Source organism: Cimex lectularius, unplaced genomic scaffold (assembly GCF_000648675.2).
Source record: "Cimex lectularius strain Harlan isolate CLEC.00 unplaced genomic scaffold, Clec_2.1 scaffold281, whole genome shotgun sequence".
NCBI lineage: Eukaryota > Metazoa > Arthropoda > Insecta > Hemiptera > Cimicidae > Cimex > Cimex lectularius.
Window position 1 is genome coordinate 210,569 of NW_019392843.1, and position 23,270 is coordinate 233,838.

Here is a 23,270-nt window from a genome sequence, read left to right on the forward strand (position 1 = left end):
AAACTAAATGAGACAAAAAATAAAGAAAAGGATTTAGACACGCAAGATTCACTAACTTAGAAAGGCATTCAACACATATTTTCGATCATTTATGAGTCTTTTTTCAGCAACATTAAGCTTTCTGCGCTATCAAAAACTTAACACTAGCTGTCCAAATCCATTAAAAAAAATTTATAAGAACAAATCAATTTAACAAAACGGAGTGGGTTTTCTTCATCTTGTTAGTATATTAAACTTCCTCCCGTTAAAATTTAGTTGAGTTTTAAAATATCTGTAATAACCACTCCATAATCTACAAAACTCATCGTCTTGACGTCTTCACAACATAAGCAGTTCTGCCCTGGAGTACTTTGATCTTTCGATTGGCTCTGGCATACTGCTTAACCTCAAATCCTTCTATTCTCATACTATCTCATCCAAAAATCCAATTTTATAATTTCTTCCACATAAGCCGGGTCCAGACGAGTGTAATGTAACACGTAACGTAACGCGTAATGCAAGGCGAATTCTTTGTGTGGACGCTACTACGAGCATTACATGTAACGCACGCCCAACCGTTCGACCGGATCCATCGGGGTGTCGGTTTTTTGTGCGAACACAAAGGCGCTCGCAGTTCTCGTTTGGACGGCGTTCGTGGCAGTTGTGTAGTGTGGACGTTCATGATGTAGAGTGACGAACAGTCGCTTGAACTTATTGGTTTATACCATGTTCGGAGCAACTGAGTGGAACAGCCCCCTCTTCAAGATTCGCGTTACATGATTCGCGTTGAGTTCGTTTGCCGTCCACACTGTTCACTCTAAATTACACGTAATCTTGCATTACACGTTACACCCGTCTGGACCCGCCTTTAGCTACCGAACCTCTGGTGTTCCTCAAGGGAGCCTCCTAAGTCCGTTACTTTTTCTCATAACACGGCAGACTCCCGTCATCTCTAACACACTCACCCTTTCCTTTAGCAATTCCTTCCTGCCCTAGCAGTACGAGCCCTCCAAGACTTCCTTAGATCTTAGAACCGCGTTTACTCTCAAATACAAACTACGTATATCCGAGTCTGATTCTGCGGCAGACGCTCAAATACTTAGGAGTGTACATACGCAAAAGCTTGACATTGAACATACGCAACTTAAAATGATAGAAGTGAACTACAGGTACAAGACACTAAAAACTTACTAGACATATGTTCAAGATTAGTCACAACAACAAAAAATACGTTACACAACTCTTCCAGCAGTCCTATATGACTTAGGACTGGAACTGTGGATGAATAAAAAACTAACCTACAGGATTCCAATCTCTCCAGACAAAACTCCTCGGCACGATCACCGATGATCTTTTCTTTGTTAGTAACAATTCAGACCTACAAATTGCTTATATCACTGACCTAGCAAAATCCCTATACCAATCCAAATTATCTCTTCATTCCAACTCCCTCGTGACCTTTTCCCTCTTACCCTCCGCGCCAATCCCCCTGGGAGGTTGAGGAGTCGCTGGCCTCGCGACCAACACCGCAAATAAAGGGCATGTTACCGAGTGGCTTTTTTCATGCATCTTACTTATTGCATAAATTGATGAAGTTGTAAATTAATAATTTTTAAAAAGTTTTAATACTTAAAAGCATCGAAGAAGATTCGCATTAAAAATAAATAGAACGTGTCGTTAATATCGAAACAAGTCGGAAACATTTACAAACATACAAAGGGATTAGCGATCAGTCTTAAAAGAGTGAATGACAGGAAAAAAATATCCCTGCAGTTGATTTTAATCCCGGCTCAGACATAAATTGCGGTCCGGGAATTACCCGAGTATGAATAACGTGAAAGGGCTAGTTTTAAACTATAAAGGACGACAATCGTCAAATACGGGCAGCAGGTCGTTGTCCATTTCAATATGAAGTCGGTGAGTTTGCTAACGTTGTTGATCAAATTTGTCGTGGGTGAAGACTTTCCACCTTTGGGTAAGTCTGTAACAAGCCCTTAAAATTTTCTGAAATTTTGAATTTTTTAAAAATAAATTTGACTTATCTCAACGCCAGAAAAAATATGATTAATATGGATTTTTATAGAATGGCAATATTTATTTTTAAAGGTTGCTACCCTGAAAAAACAAGAATTTTTCTAGGAATAAGAATTCGTAGAGTAATTTATCAGTTAAGAAAAATGTAGTTAATCTGTCGCTAAACGAGCTAATATAATATTCATCGAAACAAAACAAATTTTTATCATTTGACAATCGGATTTATTTTTCTGAATATGCCATTTTTTTTTTTATTTAGTAGTCAATCTGTGCTTGAAATCTGACCAACCTTGGCCATCCATTCTCAAGTTTCATTATTTTATAGTTTTCCAGGCCAAAGATGTAAAAATAATTATAAGGTGAGTCCATAAGCTCCTTGAAAGTAGTGAAACCTGAGAAAAGATAGCCAAGGTTGGTCAGATTCCAAAATGTCCAAGAAGTTTTTATATTTTTTATTTGATTTAATTATAACCTGAAGTCCTTCTCCGAGTCATTAAATAGCTCAGTAATTTTCCTATTTTATCATTCTTGCATTAATAATACAATCAATTAAATCCCTGATTACTTAGTCAAAGTTTTGTTCCATCTTTGATTATAGTATCACTCAAGTTAGTAAAATTATGTATGAATTCTATTCAAATAAAATATTCTCAGGATGTAAATGATTCAAAAACTTTTTCAGACTAATTAAAAAAAAATATATCAGAATCAAGAACTAAAATATTTTGGAATATCTGCCATTTTTACAGACACTAAGGCTATTTTTATTTTTAGATTTTTTAGCTTGACTCGAATGTTTCAGATTGCATTGACGCATATCGAACGCTTAGATGTGTCTGGCCCCAAAACTGCCTTGAACACCAAATAATAGCCGAGAAGGGCTGCCCATCCGGTCGGATATGCTGCAAGAAGTACAAGTCAAATATTTATCTCCCTTTACGAGAAGTCCCAAAGTTTTTTACACAGAAACCTTTCAACCGACCTTCACCGTATTCGAGAGAAATTGCCGCACAACCCAGCATCCCAACTAAGAAACCCATTACACAAAAACCAATTGCAAAAGATCCAACAAATGATGACATCCTTGTATTTCCTGATGACGATTACTCTGCTTACAATGAAGACATCAAAAAACCAAAAATTGATGAACAAATCGAAAGATATTTTGTGTTCAACACAAATAGGATGATGACAACAAAGGCGATACCATCAAAATCAAAGGAAAAAGACACAAAGAAAATTGAAGTTTCAGATCAAACAACAGTCTACAATGGCAAGAGTTCCTATTGTAAGTATATTCAATAGAGTTTTTTCTTTATTGATAATAACCACTACTTTTTTCATACAGATTGTCAGAAATACACGCAATTGGCTAAGAACTTGACAAAAGAGCTACCTCACTTCCCATGGCCGATTAAAGCTGACGAGAAAGATATTTGTCCACCTCGATTTCAACCACTCGTCGTTGGAGGGAGTAGGGCATATATTAGAAACTATCCTCATATGGTACGACTTAAATTAATAAAATTTTCTTTATAAATATACTACATAAAATATTCAAAAATGGCAAAAAGGAGGCAAAATTCAAAAGGTGCGGTTGAGATGGGAAGTTGGTTTCCGAGTGGATCGAGGTCACGATAGCTCAGGTGGTAGAGCAGCAGGCGGCGTATCTAGCCGAAGGTCGTGGGTTCGAATCCCGCTCATGCCATTGTCTTTTTTATCTCAACTAAAAACCTTAATTAATTGTAATATATTAATTGGTCAAGCGGACCACGAAATTAGTGAATAAACTATTGTGTTAAAGGTTGCCGTTGGATTTGACAAGAATGATTTCATCGACTATTTATGTGGTGGGTCATTAATAAGTGAGGACTTTGTTTTAACAGCTGCACATTGCACAAATACAAGATGGTAAAATTCAACTATTTTTATGAAATGTGTTTTGATTAGTATACAAAATTTATAAACAATTTGCTCCATTTTTAGGGGCCCACCAATTGTCGCTTATTTTGGATCAGCAGAACTTTATTCCGATAATGGTATCGAAGCTCCAATTGCAGATGTAATCCCTCATCCAGATTATAAACCCACATCCTGCTACCATGACATTGCTTTGTTGAAAATCAGTACAAAATTGACGATGACGATCAAATTAATGCCAGCCTGCTTACCCGCCCCCAATTTAAAAAACCAATTTATTGGAAGGCTAGCAATCGCTACAGGCTGGGGGAAAACTGGTTTTGGTGAGTTACTACTTAATATTTTTAATTATCTCTTAGACAACCCTCCATTGATCATCTTATAATATTTGGCCTATTTTAAAGATTAGAAGTAAATAAAACACACATAAAATTTCCCACTTGTGTTTACAATTGGATTTTGTAAATAAATCTTCGAATAGTCAATCTCTTCTTTGTTGGTTTTTCTGTAATGCTTTTTTCTAACGTTCAGGTGGTTTGATTTTTTTTTAGTTGAACAGTATTTTTAAGTTTCAAATTTGTACCAAGATTGTTTCAAGTTTGAATAATGGTTTTAAATTATACAGATTAGGCTAGAATGATAGCATTTGTAAGATGAAAGAACTCAAGGATAAGTGGCCAGGGTGCTTAACGTTCCCAGAGCAACTGCCCGAGGGGTCTTCCACTGCTACCAAAATACTGCCAGTTACTCAAAAAGGCTTGGATCAGATCACCATCGTGTCACTTCTCAGAGGAATGATCGTTTTATTGTTTCGATGTACTTTGTAATTGACATTCTACCACTGTTAAGATCAAGCAATGACTTCAACAAGTCAGAAATGTTAACATGAGTTTATGCACTGTAAGGCGAAGACTTTCAGAAGTTGAATTACATGCGAGAAGGCCTGCCACTGGTCTAGAACAGCAAGAATCACATCAATTGTTCTGAGAAGATTTGACTAAAATCTTGTTTTCGAATAGTCAAGGTTTATAGAACTGATTTGAGGTAGTCCTAAAGCCCTAGAAGAGTTCGAAATGGCAGTTCTTGTTTAATGGGAAAAAATTCATCAGGATTACTAGAAATCTTTTCCCAGGAATGCAAAGGAGTTTAACAGATGTGATTCAGGCCATAGGTGGAAATATTCAGTATTAAATTCTTTTTTTATTTCATTTAAATTTTTTTTTTTAATAATTACAGTGGTTCTCTAGTTCTCACATAACCACTAATTATTTCATCTGTAAGGAATGCCATTGTTACTTGAGCCGTTTCATGAAATTTAGCAATACCTGTTGGTGTTTTGATGACAATACCAGTATGTACAACATGGTGTCTTCCGCTCAGACTGAAAAAAAAAAAAAAAAAAAATTAATAATAATAATGATGATAATCAAATGAAACTTGAGATTAAATTAAGCTGTTTAATTATAATGAACATTCTTCTTAGGCAAGCAAAAATAATTAGTCCTTATGTTTCTCACATTGTAAAATAATCTGTTCTGTCTAAAGGTCGAGAATCGAGTATGGATTTGCTTAAGGTCGCCTTGGAAATTCTTGACAACGATAAATGCAATGAATATTACAAATCCGACGCCAAAACCGAGAGGCTCCAGCATGGCATTACACCCACTATGATGTGTGCTGCCGGGCCAGAATCGAGTTACGGCGATACGTGCCAAGGCGATTCGGGAGGACCACTTCAGTTGTACACAAACAGGGGCGAATGTCTTATGAAAATTATCGGCGTGACTTCCTTCGGCAAATCTTGCGGAATGGGCACGCCCGGGGTCTACACTAAAGTGAGCAGCTACGTTCATTGGATCGAAAATATCGTTTGGCTGTGATTTCTCTAAAAATATATAAGTTGTATATAATTTTAATATGTATGTTTGTACTGTGTTTTCAAATATTGTAGATGTTTTATGTATTTTATACCGATTTGTAAATACATTTTAAAAAATTTCACCTTAACCATCTTTTCTACTTGTAAACTATATTTATAACTTAATATTTGACAAATATATGTAATGTATGTTATAGATTAAATAAGAAAAAATTATAACTACATTTTATTTTAAAAAAAGACTTACCTACATAATATTACTTTGTGAGATTTATATTTGTGTTCTGCTGGGTGATGAACCTGTAATTTTGATAATTCATTAGTGCTGCTTAGTTGTGTTAATTTCTACATCCCTCCAAAGAAAAAATTTTCTTAGAAGTACCATTCAAGATCCAATAATTCCAAGAGATTGTAGATCTAACTTGACTTTCAAAGTACTCCTTTCAATCCACTGTTACTGGTTTTACTCCTTATAAATAGGAAAATTGTAAGAAAAATTCAATATGCTATTCTCTTGCAGTGGAACTATAAAACAATTATGTCTCAGCATTTAGATGCGGTTGAGATGGGAAGTTGGTGTCCGAGTGGATCGAGGTCACGATAGCTCAAGTGGTAGAACAGCGGCGTATCAAGCTGGAGATCGTGGGTTCAAATCCCGCTCGTGCCATTGACTTTTTTATCTCAACTAAAAACCTTAATTAATTATAATATATTAATTGGTCAAGCGGACCACGAAATTAGTAAAAATTAAGAGGAATAATGGTGTAGGAAAGAAACTTTTTTTTATAGACTGTATTTTTTAATAAAATATAACATTCAATTTACAGTGTCTGTATTTTATAGAATTGTTTATTTCCAGTTTTGTACTATCTTAACCCATGTATATCACATTTTAAATAACTAAAACCTATTTTCAGATCATTGAAATCAATTACTTCATTGAAGTGATGAACTTGATTGGTGATCTCGATAAAAAAACCGAAGCTCGGGATGCTCCTGCTTGATTTCTGATGCTTTACACCAATATTATGAAAAGTTAATTTTCACTTTCTTGTCTCTGATACCTACTCCTTACAGTCCTGGTCGACAACCGGATATTCTTGATAACATTGCAGTCCTGAAAAATAAAATAAAAATCATTCATGCACTAGCAGAATTAAACACTGATCATGCTCATCTGCTCAAAGCAGAAAACAAGGGATCCCCTTTTTAACACAACCAGTAAACTGAATCTTGTACCATAATTTTATCAATGGAAACTTTAAAATTGCAGCAAAACCTTTTAAGGAAAAAATAACTAGATGAAGAAATCAAAGACCTGAAAAACATCATCAAAAGGCTTAATCAACAACACAATTCAAAAAGATTCAACACCTGGGACACCACCATGACCAAGAAAGCCCTAACTTCTTCTAATCTTCGAATAAACTTTCTCCAAATAAGTGTTTCTATAGCATTACACTGACAAGCCTAGTGCAAGCTCTAACATCATTTTTCTCAATGCCTAGAAGGCCGATATTCATGGTTGATAATTTGTTTTAAACAAATTTTCAAGTGCATTTTGTAACTGTATGAAACATTAAAATCAGAATATTATTTCCATTTAAAAAAGGAGGTTAGTATCTGATAAAAATATTTGCTTATTTTATATATTTTCTTATATTTTTAATATTTTAAGGATAGATACATCGTTAAAAAACTATGTTTATCTTCTTTTAAATGGTATGTTTGATGTTAAAATCCTTTGCCATTCCTGAATTACAACTGTTTCAATCAGATATTCTGAGGACTTCTTAAAAATCAAACAAATTTTAGGGGTTAAAAAATTGATAAATTTAAATTCAAACAAAAGTTTACATTTAGGGGTCTCTAAAGGTGCTATAATGAAATTTCATATTAGTTTCCTGAAAAAAAATTATAACCTAGTTTATTTGAAAAATATTTGATTTTTAGAAATTTTTTGGTTATTGATAAACTCTGATACCTTTTACTATATTTTTTATTGCAATCTATAAACAAAATCTGTAAAATGATTATTCACATAGTTGATTTGAGTAAGTAGAACGGCAAAATAAAAATATTAAAAAACAGAAAATTTCAATTTTTTTTTGACGAAACTAGATTCATCTAGACCTATTCACAAGAAGTGGTGGATATGTTTGCAATATTTCGAAGCGTAGAAGCACCAAAAAAAAGTTTGGTCCAAATCCATGACACACCAACCTGTTCATCCCCTTGTTAGATAACCATTCTGTATTTCTGTGTAGACAATGGAAAATTAAATTACCTTGTCTTTAGATTAGCGATTATATTAAAGCAAAAGCATTTAAGACTAAAACTTAAATAAAAATGAAAATCCAAATAATCAATTCCTTTATTGACCGATAGATTCGTTGTACGCTTTCCTAAGTACAGTTCAATTTCTTTTTCTTCCACAATATTATAGGTCCCCTTATTTTGTTTTTTTCACTTTCTAATTTAAGGGTTTTCACGCCTGAAAGTGTTCTAAGAGTTTGAAACGGTCATGTTATCATGAATTTGCCACAGCTCTGATTGTTTATCATACACTGTTTTGAAATTTTTAACTCTTGTAGAAACTTTAGCTTGAAACTTTTGTGCAACCTCTTCTGCAGTCGCAGAGCCTGGAATTGTACATAAACCAATGAATACAAGCTGTCTATGAAGCTGTTTGGCTAAAAACTTCACTACAAGCTTGATACAACTAATATAATAGTTACCCAGACTCATTTCGAGTTCCATCTTCTTCTTACGGTCATCAAAAATCCAAAGAAGATGTTTACAGAAGCTATGAAGAGGTAGACCAAGAACTGTGTAATAATCCCCATTAATCTTCTCAATTAAAGAACCTCCGATTCCTTGAATTCCATAGCCGCCAGCTTTATCCCTATAATTATGTTTATAATTTCTTAAACTTGTTTTTATTTTTGAAAAAGACATTTTTTTAAAATAATTACAGTGGTTCTCTAGTTCTCACGTAACCACTAATTATTTCATCTGTAAGGAATGCCATTGTTACTTGAGCCGTTTCGTGAAATTTAACAGTAGCTGTTGGTGTTTTGATGACAACACCAGTATGTACAACATGCTGTCTTCCACTCAGACTGGAAAAAAAATAATCAAATGAAAATTGAGTTAATGAAATTTAAAAATGAACGTACTCTTCCAAATATTGCTGAGCAGTTTTTGAATCTTTAGGCTTCCCATAAACTTTCCCATCCAAGGTGACCACTGTATCAGCACCGATTATTATATCGGGTTGGTTTAAATCTTCTTTCATTCTATCTGCGACGTCAAGCACTTTGCGATATGCAGTTTCTACTGCGTACTCTGCTAAATTTGGGTAATTTTTCGGATCTAGATTTTCAGGGAATAACGATGGCATTATTTCAAACCTAAGACCCTAGAAAATAAATAAAGTCTTATTAATATTGAACATTGTCAAGTAGAAAGTAAAAAAAGGGGCTTTAAATATTTTTAATACAAATCAATTGCAAATAAGGGGTTATTTAAACAATTTTTAATACTCCCTTTAGGCACAAATGACACTGACAATTGTCACTATCCAAAATGTCAGAAAAATACTTTAAAGAAGGTTGATGAAATTATTTAAATGTGAATTATTTGATTGACAAAAATCAATATGGATTCCAACCAGTTAAATCTGTGGATCAAGTTTTGTTTTGACTGGAAATGGAAAATTTCAATAGAGGGAAACATGTAGTTGGCCAGTGCATGAGTCCCTGAGGGAACAGTCTTGGTCCAATATTGTTTTCAATATATCTAAATGACTTTCTTAAAATAGACATCAAAGTTCAGCCTTGTGAAATTGAAATTCAGCCTTTTCCATTCCTAGGAAAAAATTTCTGATAAAATCCTGAGGAATTCTTTCCCATTCATCAAGAACAGCCGTTTCCAACACTTCTAGGCTGTTAGGACCTGGGTTTCGCTGTCGTACTCATTGCTTCAGTTGGTACCAAATGTGTTCAATTGTGTTCAAACCTGGACTTTGAGCTGGCCATATCGAACACTCAATTCCAACCTCATTCAGGTAATCATCCACTATACGTGCTCTATTTGGACATAATATTATCCCCTTTAGCAAGAATCTCTCATCGATGTAGGGGCATATGACAAGTTCTTTGAACTTGTAAGAACCTCTCTGAAGTTAGAGATCTCCCTCGTACAACTAATTCAGTGCGAGCATCCAAGGAAAGTCACTCCAGAACATCAATGACCCACCGTGAAATGCCACCTGAGGAACCATACACCATTGGGCGAACTTTTCTCCTGAGCATCTCCGTATGAAATTATGCTCATCTGAAAATTTGAGGCCAACTCCCACCTCATCTATAAAGAATTTCTTCAATCTTCCAACCTCCAATTAAAGCCTGGATATTTTCTCAACTGTGGTAGATTACATTAGATAGGAGCCAGCCTCTTTACGATCTGTACACCATCACCAGGATTGGTCTTTTGTCCTTCAGGCCCTGGCTTTTCCTCTCTTAGTATTTGGTATCTCTGCCTACATAGGCCTTCGCACCAACAGATGATGTGTTCCGCTGTTTCTTCTTGGCAAGATCTGCACAAGCTTGTTTCTGCCACTCCGAGGCTATACATATGCCCCCGGATCTACAGTGCCCAACTAGCAGTCCAACTTTTATTCTAGTCCTAGCACGTCCTAAATTTAGCAGTTCTGCCATTAATTTCGGCAATGGTGGTTTGATAAAAATTTTCGCATATCTCTGTCCCAAGCTACATTCCTATTGGGCAAAGGACTTTTTATTAATCCACTGTCTAATGGATCCAGATTTTTGGCAGTTTGGTACGCCAGAAAAGGGTTCAGGACCAATAGGTGTCCTCATTGAACTTTCCTTGGCCAATCGGCAACGAACTGTGGTAAGAAGAGCCACAAAACGGGTGCCTAGAGTGAAGTTATTTTCATTGAGCCTTCTTCTTACAGTCCTGGAGGAAATCGAACCACTTGTCTTATCAGATTTATTATTTCATATCCTGTAATGATTATTTGGAGATCGTGAGATGCGGTCTGGTGTGAAGTAGGTTTAGAAAAACATTTTCTATATCGTGCCAATGTTTCAATCTTTATTGAGATCTTCAGGGCTCAAAGTGTTTGTTTTCTGTGTAGATGAGTCATTATTGTGTGTCGTGTTGAGAGTGCCCATGACACACAATAATGAATAATGATAAAGAAAATGTTTTTATAAACCTAAGTACCAGACCGCATCTCACGATCTCCAAATAATCATTAAATAACGGTCACTAAACACCACACATTTCCGTAATGTTGATTTTTCATACATCCTGATGACGGATGAATCTATTGTCTCTCTCATCCATAGACCTAGGTCGTTCCTGTCCTAACCTTAGCCCTGTTTTTCTGAATGCTGAAGAACCCTTCCTATTATAGAGTGATTTACACTCTCTCGACTTCACACTGGCAGTATCTTTCCTCTAATAATGTTATGACCCTGACGCTTTCATACCCAAATGTCCGACTGGAGCCAATGAAAAAGGTTTAAGATTACGAATAATATCAAATGAAATCAATGAAGAAAAAAGATTAACTGAAAGCAATCTTTAGGCATAACAGAATGGAAGGGCATGCTACTTTTTGTGCAAATGGGATTAATCAGTGCAAAAGTAAACAAAGTATAATTTACTGTTTATCCTGTCTGCGAAGAAAGTAAGTATGCAGAAAGATTATTTAATTTTCATCTAAATAAATTGAGAAGTGTGTTAAATTTGTCCATCAGTGTATTAAATTTATATTGAAAAATGTGTAAACAGTATTAGCTCTATTAAGGCGAGAATTCTTACAAGCCTACACGACTTCAAGACAATAACTAGTGTAACAAGTTCGATATTATTTGGAAAAAAAAAAACTTACTACACTTCTAAGGATTTCACTCCTCCGAGCCGAAACGCTGGCCAGGACTATCCTCTTGAATTCAAGCGAATGCTTTATTGGCTCCAACATTTTTTTACAAGGGCGAAATTTAAGGTTTAATTTTTTCAAATGAACACTGACGAAATTTTCCAGGGAATTTCAAAATTATCCAAGTAGTCGGCTCTAATGTCAAACATCTGATAAGGATAACTGATGTCAGATTCGTTGGCCATGTGGCTTTGCCGGGATTTTTTTCTTTTTCTCCAAGGTTTCTCTCTTTCCAAAATAAATCTGTTTGAATTTTTATCTAATGTTTTATTCAACAGTTTAATATTTTTATAAAGAATACTTCAGTTGAAATTCCATTCCGTTTTATTTTTTCCCCCGCCGCTTTGTCTGGTTTCCCACATTGCGCGGGCAAGCGAGCATTTCGTCCATCCTTAGCAAGTCCGTATAATCAAGTTCGGTTGTTCCAAAGGATCTTTTTAAACGTTTAAATTTATCATTTGGCCCTTTTCGACATATTTTAAGGAAGTTTATTGATTAGGACAAAATGTGGAACGATGACAACGGTGAGGCATCAACAGGTTTCTATATTATATCTGTAACAAAGCACTTCTAACCTCAGACTTTAAGAATACAACTTAAATAAATACAATATATTGAATTTATTGTGTTCACTTGAATTTGAAATAAACTCTCTATAAATAAATAAAGTCTCCGAAAAACTTCTACTAAGTTGATTGACAACACAATGTCTTGCAATTACAACTTTAATCGACAATAAACACCATATAAGTTCAAGCAAAAAAACACATTTTTCATACGTTTATTTACTGACGCTTATGCTAGGTTTATCTCAGTAATCTGTAGGTCCATCCCTAATTAAATGGTTTTTCATTGGTAGAACTAGTGTTTGTTGTTTTGTCACGCCCAGGGATGTTTTACTCCACTCCTGTAAAATCTCTTCTTTTAAGTGGTTTTTGTTTGTTAAGCTGCCTTCCGAATGGTATCCAAAAGTGCTCAATCAGGCAATACGGGTGGTATCTGGAGGTGGTCTTTAGGTGCGTTTCCCAAACTTTTTAACCAGCGGACCCCTTTCACAGAACAAATTCCAGGGCGGACTGCTCTTATTCGAGTATTTAAAATTAGATACTTATAGTATGTAGAAAATAAAAGTTGTATAAATTCGCCAGTTCGTTCCTAATTAGGGGGAAAGGGATATCACTATGAAAACAAACATTATGTTGACATTTTTGTGTGTATTATGCTGCGCCCTTTAAGAGCTATTTTATCCCCCGTTATGATCTCAGTGCATACCGGTACATTCAATACTTAAAGGATCAAAGGATCTTGATTATTAAGCCTGGTTTCAGTGGTTGGATCACTTCTAAAGTTACATTGTACACAGGTGTTCGGTTCCAGAAAACTGCCATGAATGTTAAATCCACGCGTGTTGAGTCTATTTTCCTATGCTGTAAGGAGGATTAAGTTCCATGACACCAAAGACAGATACAGTTCAGAACTAAAAAAAAGCTTATTCAAAATAAACGCAATAGAAGATATAACAGTGTTTGAACATATTGTTTTCATTGTTTGTATTTTTTGATATGTAAGGGAAGAAATAACTATTAATTGTTTGCCGTTTCGTTGAATAATTAATTTCTTTTAGAATTTCAACATAAGAATTTAAAGCGAGAGACAGCTTTTCGTAAGTGATTCTCGCGTTTTGTTGCACAAATGATTTTTTCACGCAATGTAAACCAGCTTAAAAACTGTTCAGATGTATGTCTTGGAATTCCCATTCTAGTAGGCTCACTTTCGGTCTCTGGAGATGGGGATGTGTGCTACCAATTCTCTCCTCCTGGTGTTTTACTTAAGCCTTTTTCAGATGGGGCAGCTAGTTGGATAGGTAGGTGACAAGGAACGTATAACCTGATAGCAAATAATTCAGAATTTCCTGAACTCAAGCTGTCCATTCGTCATCCCCACTGACTCAACACAAAAGACAACTCTGCATTCATTTTTCACTCCAGTTGCCCAGTTGTGTTAACACAATTCACCATAGAATTTTTATGAGCTTGCATATTAGCAGGTGTACAGTTCTGTTGATTATTTCATCATAGGTAGGTGGGGGGAAGAGTTGCATGAAAAAAAGGACCAGAGGTGTTGGTGGGAATTGAACCCACGAGCCGATAGTCTAACACGCTGACCTCTCGGGTACCACAGTCCTCTAGAAAGTGCAATTACAACTTTGCAGTTCGGTTGCAAAGCAACACTTTTCTTCGTCTGGGTTTTTGGCTTTTCTTCTTGCAGAAAAAAAAAGAAAGAAGGAAGTGTTCCAGGCTTCCTCGGGTTCAAACATCATACTGGCTCCCATAGTCATTGGGAAGAGAAGTTGATTCCACAAATTGCCTGGTGTGAAACCCGCCTAGAAAAATTCACATGGCAGGCAATTTAGTTGAATCCTTCAAACTCTCTTCGTCTGAAAGAGGCCTTATTGCGTTAACCAAATCTTAAAAATGATTATATAATTAAAACCAGTCCAGTATGCCTGACAAAGTTGTATCATCAACTAATCAGATGTAAAGTTTGTCAGTTTTTCTGCTTTTGTATTTATGAGGGTTGTTTTATCGACTTTTTATCTGAATATATTTATCATCTTGATTCACTTCTCACCATTTATTTTGTTTTTATTAAATGTTTTATTTTTATTTGTTTTTAAAGATTCAATTGGAGGGCCATTTTACTTTGTGAAGCTTTCATTTCTTTTACAGTCGCTGATAATGTTTATATTTATTTTATTAACATTATCAGAGCCTGAAAAATATACAAAACCTTGGAAAACTATAATTGTGCTTTAATTATTGGTAATAAATAAATCTAATGACAGCTTTTACTATATATAAAATCTACTGTGTGATAAGGCAAATTTTGTATCTACTCAAAAAATTGGTCATTCCTAGCATTTTGGTTTACCTATCCTCGTTGGTTTCTTCTGTCAGGCGTGCCATAACATAATATTGTAGTTGGTCAATGTTTTAGCCTTGATGATAAATTGCAAATATTTTATCTTTTAGATTTCAATACCAATGGAGGAGGGGGATTCGATAATACGACGAACATGTTTCAAAGCCCAGCTTCTCAACAAGCAAAGGTAAAACAAAGATCTAATTCATCTACACCTATCTTTAAATCTGTAGAAAAATCTTTCTGATTTAATTCGATGTTTCCACAGAGTTCGAACAAACCTCGTGCAATAGCGCCAGTTACTATCAAACAGGTTTTAGACTCACAAGGAGAAGGCTTAACGATAAAAGAAATTGATGTCCAAATGGTAATTATTATTGTGATATATTGCACACCCACAAGAAAAGTGACACAAGCCGAAAAATTCTAAAAACCGGATTATTTAGTTTTCTGAAGTATTCGGGTATGTAATGATACAGGAAAAATGTCACAACTGTAGGTGGACTCTTGGCTTCTATGCAGCACCATGTGTCACTTTTGAATTGGTGGGAACGCACTGTCTCCATTCACGAAACATGGGATATTTTAGTTCTTTTTACAAGCTTTAAAGCATCAATGTGAGTATTTATCAGGAAAAGCGGCACTTTTCGAGTTTGGTCAGTTTCTTCTTGTTTAGTGAAGGATTTTACGCTATTCTGAGACACATTTTAGTTTGTCACAGTAATTTATAACTTACTAATAACCGACACATCTTTTTAATAGTTCATGATATAGAATTTATTAGCAAATTATATATAATTTATACATATGTATTTTAAATATTAGTAAAAATTACTTTTACTTTACTTTTACATTCTAATTTTTTTGAAAACCAACAAGAAGGCAACTGCCATCAATAATGGTAATGAAGTCTGTCAGTTTTCAAATTCAACCTCTTTGGCAACTACTTTAGGGCTAGTTGGATATTGGACCTTTTTGTTCCACTTTAATAACAGGTAATGAGAAGAAAATTATGACCTATAATGATGATAATTCTGGCTCTTCAGATTTCACTAACAAATCTGGGAAGCATGAAGCTCATCTTCAAAGTTGCAGGTCGAAAATGTTACAGAAAATCAAAATATTGTAAATACTGAATTACCACAATTATATTTTATGCGAAAAAAGGAGATTGGAATGTCCTTAATTAAATATAACAGCATTCCTGGTTTTTATGCTGCGTTTTTCTTTTTATCGCCAGAGCCAAGTAGTACTAATTTTAGTATTATTTTAGTTTTCAATTTTAGAAATATTGACCAGTTCTTCACTCACGAACACTCTGGACCAAGGTCTTGAAGAAAAAAGCAAATTTAATTGTTACTGCCAAGCTTTCGACTTATTTGAAGGTCATCTTCAGTGCCTATATTAATTTCATGTTGTGAAAAACAATTGTACAAATATGTTTTTCATAATGTGCAATTATTATAGACCTTGATGATGCCCTTAAAATAGATCAAAAGTTTGGCAGGAACAACTGAATTTGCTTTTTCTTCAAGGCATTTTTTTTTTCTTTTTTAAACAATGTCTTTTAACTTATATATAATTTTATAGTTTCAATGATGTTTTAATGTAAAACCTTTAGTTCAATAATTGATTTATTGTAAATAATTAGTGAAAAACATTTAAAACCAAGTTTTTTGTAGTTTTAAAGTTTTTTGATTAATTTCCTGTAATAAGTCTGTCACTATTCTCTTTAATCTATTGACCCTGGCCAGGTCACTTTATTGTTTAACTTATGTAAATTAAATTAACTTTATCGTCCAATGTATGTATATCTCATTAATTTAATTTAGTTTAATTTAATCTATCTTTCTTCATATCGCGTCTTGCTTCAACGTGGACGGGAGTCAACGTAGAGGAATAGGTTTCAGCGAACTACCAAGGTACGGAGCGTTGCTGCCAATTAAGGATAGCCCCTTCTTCCAGCAGTCAGGGGTAGCTTTTTAGGGATTTAAAATTTTTGCTTAAGTCTTGGACAAACAAAAGACAATATTGATGGATCATGGCAGTTTTTATCACCAACAATCGTAAAGGCGTGTACTTAATACATAAGTCAAAAATAGTAAACTTCCAACTGTCTCTACTGTAAAATTTTCTTTTGTTGAGTTGTGTCACTTTTCTTAAGGGTGGGGGCGATGTAATTAATTCCTTTGTATTATATATAAATTTTCTCCTCTGATTAAGGCTTGTCTTATCATAATATTCTTATTGTCTTATTATGTAATAAAATACTTTCTCTTCTCCTTCTGTACATTTTGTAGGTGAGAATAGTCGGCATAGTTAAAGGGATCGATGTGTCTTCTATCAAAGTAAGCTACACAGTCGAAGATGCGACTGGGTCAATTGTAGGAATATCATATCTCGAAAATGACTCTGTGAGTAAATTAGTTAATCTTGAGTATTTATTTAATTATTGATGTGTTTTTTTTTCTTCTTCTTTTAGGAAGAAAACTCTTATCCAGTGCCTGTTGTCGAAAACACTTACTGTGTATTGACCGGCATTATAAGGACACAGTCTGAAGTCAAGCATATCATGGTTTTCAACATATATCCAGTGACAAATTTCAATGAAATCCTTGAACATTACCTGGCAGTTATTCATATGTCACTTAAAGCCGAGCAGATCCCAGCGAACATTGTAAGTTCGTTTTGTTTGGTTCTTCAGTATTTTCATGCATACTTCGTTATAGTACAGAGGTACTTTGAGATACGAGTTTAATTTGTTCCATGGTCGGACTTGTAAGTCAAAAGTCAGTATATTTGTATTTCAAATCAATTTTCACCATTGAAATTAATTGAAATGAGATTAATTTATTCATCCTCCAAAAAAAAGTTTTATGATAGTATATGAACAATTATTGTATATAAACAAAATAAACCAAACCAGTAATCTCTTAACGCGGAAAGTTTTTACATTTGCGGGTCTCTTCTTTATTCATGGAAAAAAACAGTTCCATGCATAAATGATTTTATTTTCGTATCGAAAATGATGGTGTTTTTTTTTTCTTTATTTTTTTTTAAACGAGGGTTCGCAACAGCAGAGGTTATATATACCCGGGACCTTTACCTTACAGTGATGAGGGCTGTGTCAACGCCTAAACCATTGTGGCCACCGACGACCTGAAAAAAAAAAAAATGATGCTTTAAAAAATGGATTGGAGGCTCAAATTGATTCTCAGAAATTTTTGCCTGCTTTCTTCATATGTACTGTTCCTTCATTCTTCTCAGTTTGTTTTATTCTTCTGTTTAAGTTGTGTCACAAAATGTCTCCTCCTCCAAAATGGACAAAAACCAACCTGAACCTTGGTGAAAGAATAAAATTTTTTGACGTGTTGCATTTGCTCTGCAGGCCAAAGCTTTTCTTCAAAACCGCTCAGGGAAATTTTAACCTTGAGGGACCAACATATTAAACAAGCAATTGATTTCGACCATCTTTAAATCGAAGTTTTAATTTTAAAAAGGTTTTCGTGGCCGATTCAAATCCTTGTGTGGAAATATTTAAAAAATTAATTATTCGGTGAAACAGCGAACTATTAATAGTTATTGCTTTCCTTGCATATCAAAAAGTACAAACAATGAAAACAATTAACATGTTCAAACATGTCTTCTATTATGTTTATTTTGAATAAACTGTTTTTTGTTTTGGTTTTTTAGTTCTAAATTGTATCTCAATTTTTGGTGTCATGGAATGTAACTCTCCTTATAGCATAGGAAAATAGACTCAACATTTGTGGATTTAACATTCACGGCAGTTTTCTGGAACCAACACTTGCGAATATTAAGGGTTACTGTACATACAAACTTCACTTGTAAAGGAGAATTTAATGAAATAAATAGCTTTGCCATAGCTGATTTGCTTGTAAATAGTACAAATTAAATTGCTTCGAATAAACACTGGAAATTAGCGTGACCTAACTGTTCTGACATCACCATAGCAGGCTTGTATCTCAAATAACAACACAAAATTGTGACTTATTGATGGCTCATATCTCAAAAAAACTCTTATATTGGAGCACTTCTATCTCAAGGTATCACTGTATTGAGTTGGTACAAAATTAATGCAGGTTTTGAAAATTTTTATTTTCACAGGTACTTGTCATATAAACAAAGCTAAATCCATACATCAAATTTATGGATTACAATAAATACTTTTAACGTTATGTTTTATTCAAAATATTTTGGTTTAAATTGAATTTTATAAGAGTGAGGACCTGCAAAATTAAATATGTCCTAACTATATTTTCGTAAAATTTATTTGTAAGAATTTAAACGGCTGAAATGCGGCCCAAATCGCACGTAACATCAATACAGTTTGTGGGGAGGGAAGAATTTCTAGCATTGCATAAATTCTTTCTTTCTTTTATTTTTCACATCCTACCTGTATTTGTAAAATTTAAGCAATCCCAGGCCCTGAAGATGATCTCAATAAATATTGAAACATTGGCACAATAAAGAAAATGTTTTTCCAAAACCTACGTCACACCAGATCGCATCTGATGATTTCCAAATAATCTGTAAAATTTTATTTCATCTTCTTCCAACTTCTCAAAAAGAAAATGAAAGGCTTAACGTTTTACGTTTTTCTATTTCTTTTTGTTTTTTTCTTGTATAAATAGTATGCCAATAGATTTTTCCCTTTTATTCTTCAACATTATACACACGTATAATCTCCTTGGCTACTAATTCAAAACTAAGCCAGGGATTGACGATACTCGAAGGTACGGTCTGGCAGAAAACCTTTTTTATTGTAGCTCTGTTGTCCGATAGAAAGAAAAAACTAACAAGCACTCTTACGCCTCCAAACCTTGCCTATTCTGACTTTACCTGTCCCACTCTCTAGACAACCACTTAAAGCATGGGAATTTTTGAGTAAATACACTGAAAATCAGACTTACATATTTCTTCTTGTCTTGGTCATCAGGCTTTTACAAAAGTGGATATTTCTGCCACCAGAACGGCAATATGTTATAGAAAACTAAGGAAATTGTTCTAGATTAAAAATAAAATGCATTTACATTTTGAAAATGGGACTGTTTTTCTAAAAACTGAAAAAACTTATGCACATACCCCTATATTTATATTAAATAAGGTCTCTGTTTTGTATTTCAAGCAATTAAGTTTAATTTCAATTAATTTTATTTCCAGCCTGAAAAGTCCGACCTAAAGCAGGACATGGTGGCATCCTACGGGGACACCAATGGTAGAAATGAATCATCAACATTAGGCAGTATTGATGTCAAATACAGAAAAGTATATGAAGCTATCATGGTAATCATTGAAGTTTTTTTGTTTTTTTTTTTTCACTAGGTATTTATAAGAAAACCGTTTGTTAACATTATAATTTTATTTTTCAGAGAGCCACAAGTGACAGTGGCATTAATATCGATGAAATTAGAACAATCATGACTGTTAAAATGCCAGTTAATCAAATTAGGTAAACCATCTTGTCAATTGATTTGTTCACCATTTTAATTTTTTTTTCTCTCTTTAGAGCCGCTTTGGATTATTTGGTAAATGAAGGACACATTTTCACCACGATCGATGATAACCATTTTAAATCAACTGAAAGCGCATGTTGATGGATATTCAAAAACAAATCTACCCAAAGTTTTGCATATTTTCAGTTATGTGTCCCGCCTCATCACTATGTACATAAATACAGCGGTTATAATCGTTCATAAACTTTTTTTTTAACTATACTGTTTTACTTCCTATTGTATGAACAAATTTAAGCAATATGAAAGGTCTCTTGGCAAATATGGGAATTCATTTGCAAAAAAAATTAAGAAAAAATTGATTTTAGATTATGTTATTCTAAAATAATTTATTAGATACTTATTACAATTATGTACAAATTTAAATACATATAACAAATTTTTAGGCATAACAAAAAAAATTGGTTTCAAAACATTATAAAACGTATTCATCGCTGTTTCATAATTGCTTTTAAACAGTCTAATTTAAGTCCATCTCCTTTATATTTAGCAATTTCTTTAAGTAGCGCCTGCTTTTGTGTAATATTGGAACTTTCCAGTTCGAAGAGAGTACAGACGTTGAGCAGGAGAGCTTCGTGGAGAGCCGCTGTCGGATTAGATTTGATCACCGATACAAGGATCTCGACTGCTTTTTTCAGTTTTCCCATGTACAAGAGGCAGAATGCCATATTGTTTACAACCATTATGTTATAAGGGTCTAGCATTAAAGCTTTTTGAAAACATTCAAAAGCCTGGCTATGATTCATCTCGGCCACGAAGAAAAGCCCTTTGTCAACGAGTTCCCTCAAATCGGCTGTGTCAGCGCTGAGGGTGCCTTGCTGTTGTCGCTTTAACTGTTTGGCTTCAGCGAAGCATTTTTCAGCGTTTTTCAAATCGCCTAATTGGAGGAATATCCTACCTAGAGCTGAATGCAATGCCCTTTTTTGATTTCTCGAACTGTTTTTTTTAATTACAAGTTGTAAGACCTCGATAGCGAGGATGTAATGTTTTGACATTAAAGCTACATTAATTATTGCGTGTTGTACTCTCGCTTCTCTGGAGCGCCATACTTTTTCGGCTATTTCCCTTTCTTTTTGACTCAGTTCGATCAGACTGCCCTCTTCGGTCTTGCCCGCTTCCAGATTGCTTAACATTTGTTTCACAGCGGCCAAAACAAAATAAAGTCTGTCTAACGCCATGGAGTATTGTGACACATAAGCCGGAATCGTGGCGATTAGTAACCTCATCTGAAAAGGCACCATAGTCCCTAATTTGCCACCATACAGCTCAGGGTAAAATTGGTAGTAGAGATCTGGTCTATCCAAGTTCCACCACACATTTGACTCATCAAAAGCAATTTTAAAATAATGCAGTTTTACCAAAAGGCAGAATCGAGTGAACCAGAGCTGAATAGAATAAGGAGTGTGTTTTGTTGGCTGGTTCTGCCTATTCAAACCTTGACCGCGTGACGAAAGCAATTTGCTGGTTAAGTTGACAGCAGCTCTAAAGCAATGATTTTGTATCAATTCCCTTAGACCTTTCTCATCCTGCGGCACATCGTTGACGGTCTGTATGTTCCTTTTGCTCGCTTCTTCGTCACCGAATACTTGTCGGATAAGCTGAGTCAATTCACACACGAGCTCTTCTCTTAAGAGGACACTGGGCATCGTCAGCAGCTGCTTGTCAGGGTGATACGAACCCGGTGAGGACGTCGCAGCTACGATAAGTGCTTTTCTTGTAACTTCCGAAGGGATCCAAGCCTCTTTCGTCCTGTATGTCTCCGGGCCGGTCAAAACGTCGAAAGATTCTTCGAACCCTTGCAGTGGAGATGGGTAAGGACCTTCGTTGTTCGTGTCGAAATTTATCAAAGAAGAACCGATGAGGGACGGATCCCCGTCTGGAGAATCTATATGACTAGGGCTTAATATGTCAAAGAAATTCTTATCACTGCTATCGACGGTGGGCGTTTCCGAGAATATTTTACATACTGACGGCTCAGGTTCTTTTTCTGACAATTCTAATTTACCGATTTTGTCGGAGAGAGGGTCAGGTCTCCTGCTGTTGCTGAATAACTCTTGCTGCGGGCTGGATTGCACGTTTGTCATCATATCTAGATTTCCAGTCGAAGAAAGCTGGTCGAAAAAAGTTTCCCCCTCGGGTGCATCGCCAAAGTATTTTCCCAGATCTTGCGAAGTTTCTTGTTCCATAATATGGTAATTCCCCTTTTCTCGCTAGGGATAAACGGCGAAATCAAACGGACCCGTTATCATAAATTCATAATTGCAACCTCTTCCTCTACAACATTCTTGGCAAACTTAGTCTCACAAATATCCACGTGGATGTGTTGGAAACCGAAGATTTTTCAAAGACCTGATCTTTTTCCAAAATAATATTTCTTTCCAATTCTAACTAAAGTATATTAATTTAAAAAAATAATAATAAATGGAATATATACTAAATCAAAGTAAATTTCAAAACACTATCAATTACTTTTATTCAGAATTCATGTGTAGTACTTTGCAGTAAACCTCAGCAAAAGTATCTAAAAAATGTGTGGTGATTAGTAACCGTTAGTAGAGGATTATTCAGAAACTGTGAGATGCGGTCTGGTGTGATGTAGGTTTCAGAAAAATATTTTCTTTATCGTGCCAACGTTTCGATCTTTATTGAGATCATCTTCAGGGCCTTGGATTTACAAGCATTGTTTAAATTTAGCAAATACATGTAGGTTGTGGAAAAAAGTGAATTTATACAATGCAAAAAATATATTTTTTTTATATTCAACCAAAGTATTTCTATTCACTCAAAGGGTTAGTTTTCTGCGTGTGCTATTCTTGCGTGAGTAGAAATACTTTGGTTGAATATAAAAAAATACATATTTTTGCATTGTATAAATTCACTTTTGACACATCCTACATGTATTTTTTAAATTTAAACAATGTTTGTAAATCCCAGGCCCTGAAGATGATCTCAATAAAGACCGAAACGATGGCACGATAAAGAAAATGTTTTTCTGAAACCTTCATCACACCAGACCGCATCTCACGAT

At 34.7% G+C, this 23,270-nt stretch overlaps 4 protein-coding genes across 5 annotated transcripts; 2 read left to right on the top strand and 2 right to left on the bottom strand.

Annotated features, from left to right (window-relative positions):
• The first annotated feature begins 1,576 nt into the window (after window positions 1-1,576).
• On the top strand, window positions 1,577-6,064 carry LOC106667899 (serine protease snake-like). The gene is made up of 6 exons (XM_014396153.2): window positions 1,577-1,954; window positions 2,816-3,301; window positions 3,362-3,519; window positions 3,818-3,924; window positions 4,000-4,256; window positions 5,479-6,064. The coding sequence occupies exons 1-6, from the start codon at window positions 1,888-1,890 to the stop codon at window positions 5,811-5,813; spliced, it is 1,410 nt and encodes a 469-aa protein (XP_014251639.1). The 5' UTR covers window positions 1,577-1,887; the 3' UTR covers window positions 5,814-6,064.
• Window positions 6,065-6,627: 563 nt separating this feature from the next.
• LOC106667902 (N-acetylserotonin O-methyltransferase-like protein) lies at window positions 6,628-11,988 on the bottom strand. Of its 2 annotated transcripts, none has more exons than XM_014396161.1 (5): window positions 11,739-11,988; window positions 8,992-9,233; window positions 8,788-8,934; window positions 8,551-8,717; window positions 6,628-6,929 (listed from the first exon to the last, which is right to left on the bottom strand). In XM_014396161.1, exons 1-5 carry the CDS (start codon window positions 11,826-11,828, stop codon window positions 6,877-6,879), a joined length of 699 nt encoding a protein of 232 aa, XP_014251647.1. In that variant the 5' UTR covers window positions 11,829-11,988; the 3' UTR covers window positions 6,628-6,876. The 2 variants fall into 2 exon arrangements, with proteins under 2 accessions (XP_014251647.1, XP_014251646.1); XM_014396160.1 differs by lacking the exon at window positions 6,628-6,929 and adding an exon at window positions 8,169-8,454 and having other exon boundaries at window positions 11,739-11,987.
• A 24-nt stretch (window positions 11,989-12,012) lies between these two features.
• LOC106667901 (replication protein A 32 kDa subunit-B) lies at window positions 12,013-20,423 on the top strand. The gene is made up of 8 exons (XM_014396159.2): window positions 12,013-12,310; window positions 14,819-14,895; window positions 14,977-15,075; window positions 17,009-17,122; window positions 17,191-17,385; window positions 19,893-20,015; window positions 20,102-20,181; window positions 20,239-20,423. Exons 1-8 carry the CDS (start codon window positions 12,292-12,294, stop codon window positions 20,324-20,326), a joined length of 795 nt encoding a protein of 264 aa, XP_014251645.1. The 5' UTR covers window positions 12,013-12,291; the 3' UTR covers window positions 20,327-20,423.
• Window positions 20,424-20,588: 165 nt separating this feature from the next.
• Window positions 20,589-22,626, bottom strand: LOC106667898 (trafficking protein particle complex subunit 12). Its single transcript, XM_014396151.2, has one exon. It carries the CDS (start codon window positions 22,426-22,428, stop codon window positions 20,671-20,673), a length of 1,758 nt encoding a protein of 585 aa, XP_014251637.1. The 5' UTR covers window positions 22,429-22,626; the 3' UTR covers window positions 20,589-20,670.
• Between the last annotated feature and the right edge of the window lie 644 nt (window positions 22,627-23,270).

What these genes read in the sequence shown, in the direction of transcription:
- LOC106667899 (XM_014396153.2), top strand. Translation starts at nt 1,888, where the DNA reads ATGAAGTCGGTGAGTTTGCTAACGTTGTTGATCAAATTTGTCGTGGGT. An exon ending in TGAAGACTTTCCACCTTTGG is followed by an intron (nt 1,955 to 2,815) that starts GTAAGTCTGTAA and finishes CGAATGTTTCAG; the next exon opens with ATTGCATTGACGCATATCGA. An exon ending in CAATGGCAAGAGTTCCTATT is followed by an intron (nt 3,302 to 3,361) that starts GTAAGTATATTC and finishes TTTTTCATACAG; the next exon opens with ATTGTCAGAAATACACGCAA.
- LOC106667902 (XM_014396160.1), bottom strand. Translation starts at nt 11,828, where the DNA reads ATGTTGGAGCCAATAAAGCATTCGCTTGAATTCAAGAGGATAGTCCTG. An exon ending in GCTCAGCAATATTTGGAAGA is followed by an intron (nt 8,935 to 8,991) that starts GTACGTTCATTT and finishes TTTTTTTTCCAG; the next exon opens with TCTGAGTGGAAGACAGCATG. An exon ending in GGAACTCGAAATGAGTCTGG is followed by an intron (nt 8,455 to 8,550) that starts GTAACTATTATA and finishes GTACAATTCCAG; the next exon opens with GCTCTGCGACTGCAGAAGAG.
- LOC106667901 (XM_014396159.2), top strand. An exon ending in CATATCTCGAAAATGACTCT is followed by an intron (nt 17,123 to 17,190) that starts GTGAGTAAATTA and finishes TTCTTCTTTTAG; the next exon opens with GAAGAAAACTCTTATCCAGT. An exon ending in ATGCCAGTTAATCAAATTAG is followed by an intron (nt 20,182 to 20,238) that starts GTAAACCATCTT and finishes TTCTCTCTTTAG; the next exon opens with AGCCGCTTTGGATTATTTGG.
- LOC106667898 (XM_014396151.2), bottom strand. Translation starts at nt 22,428, where the DNA reads ATGGAACAAGAAACTTCGCAAGATCTGGGAAAATACTTTGGCGATGCA.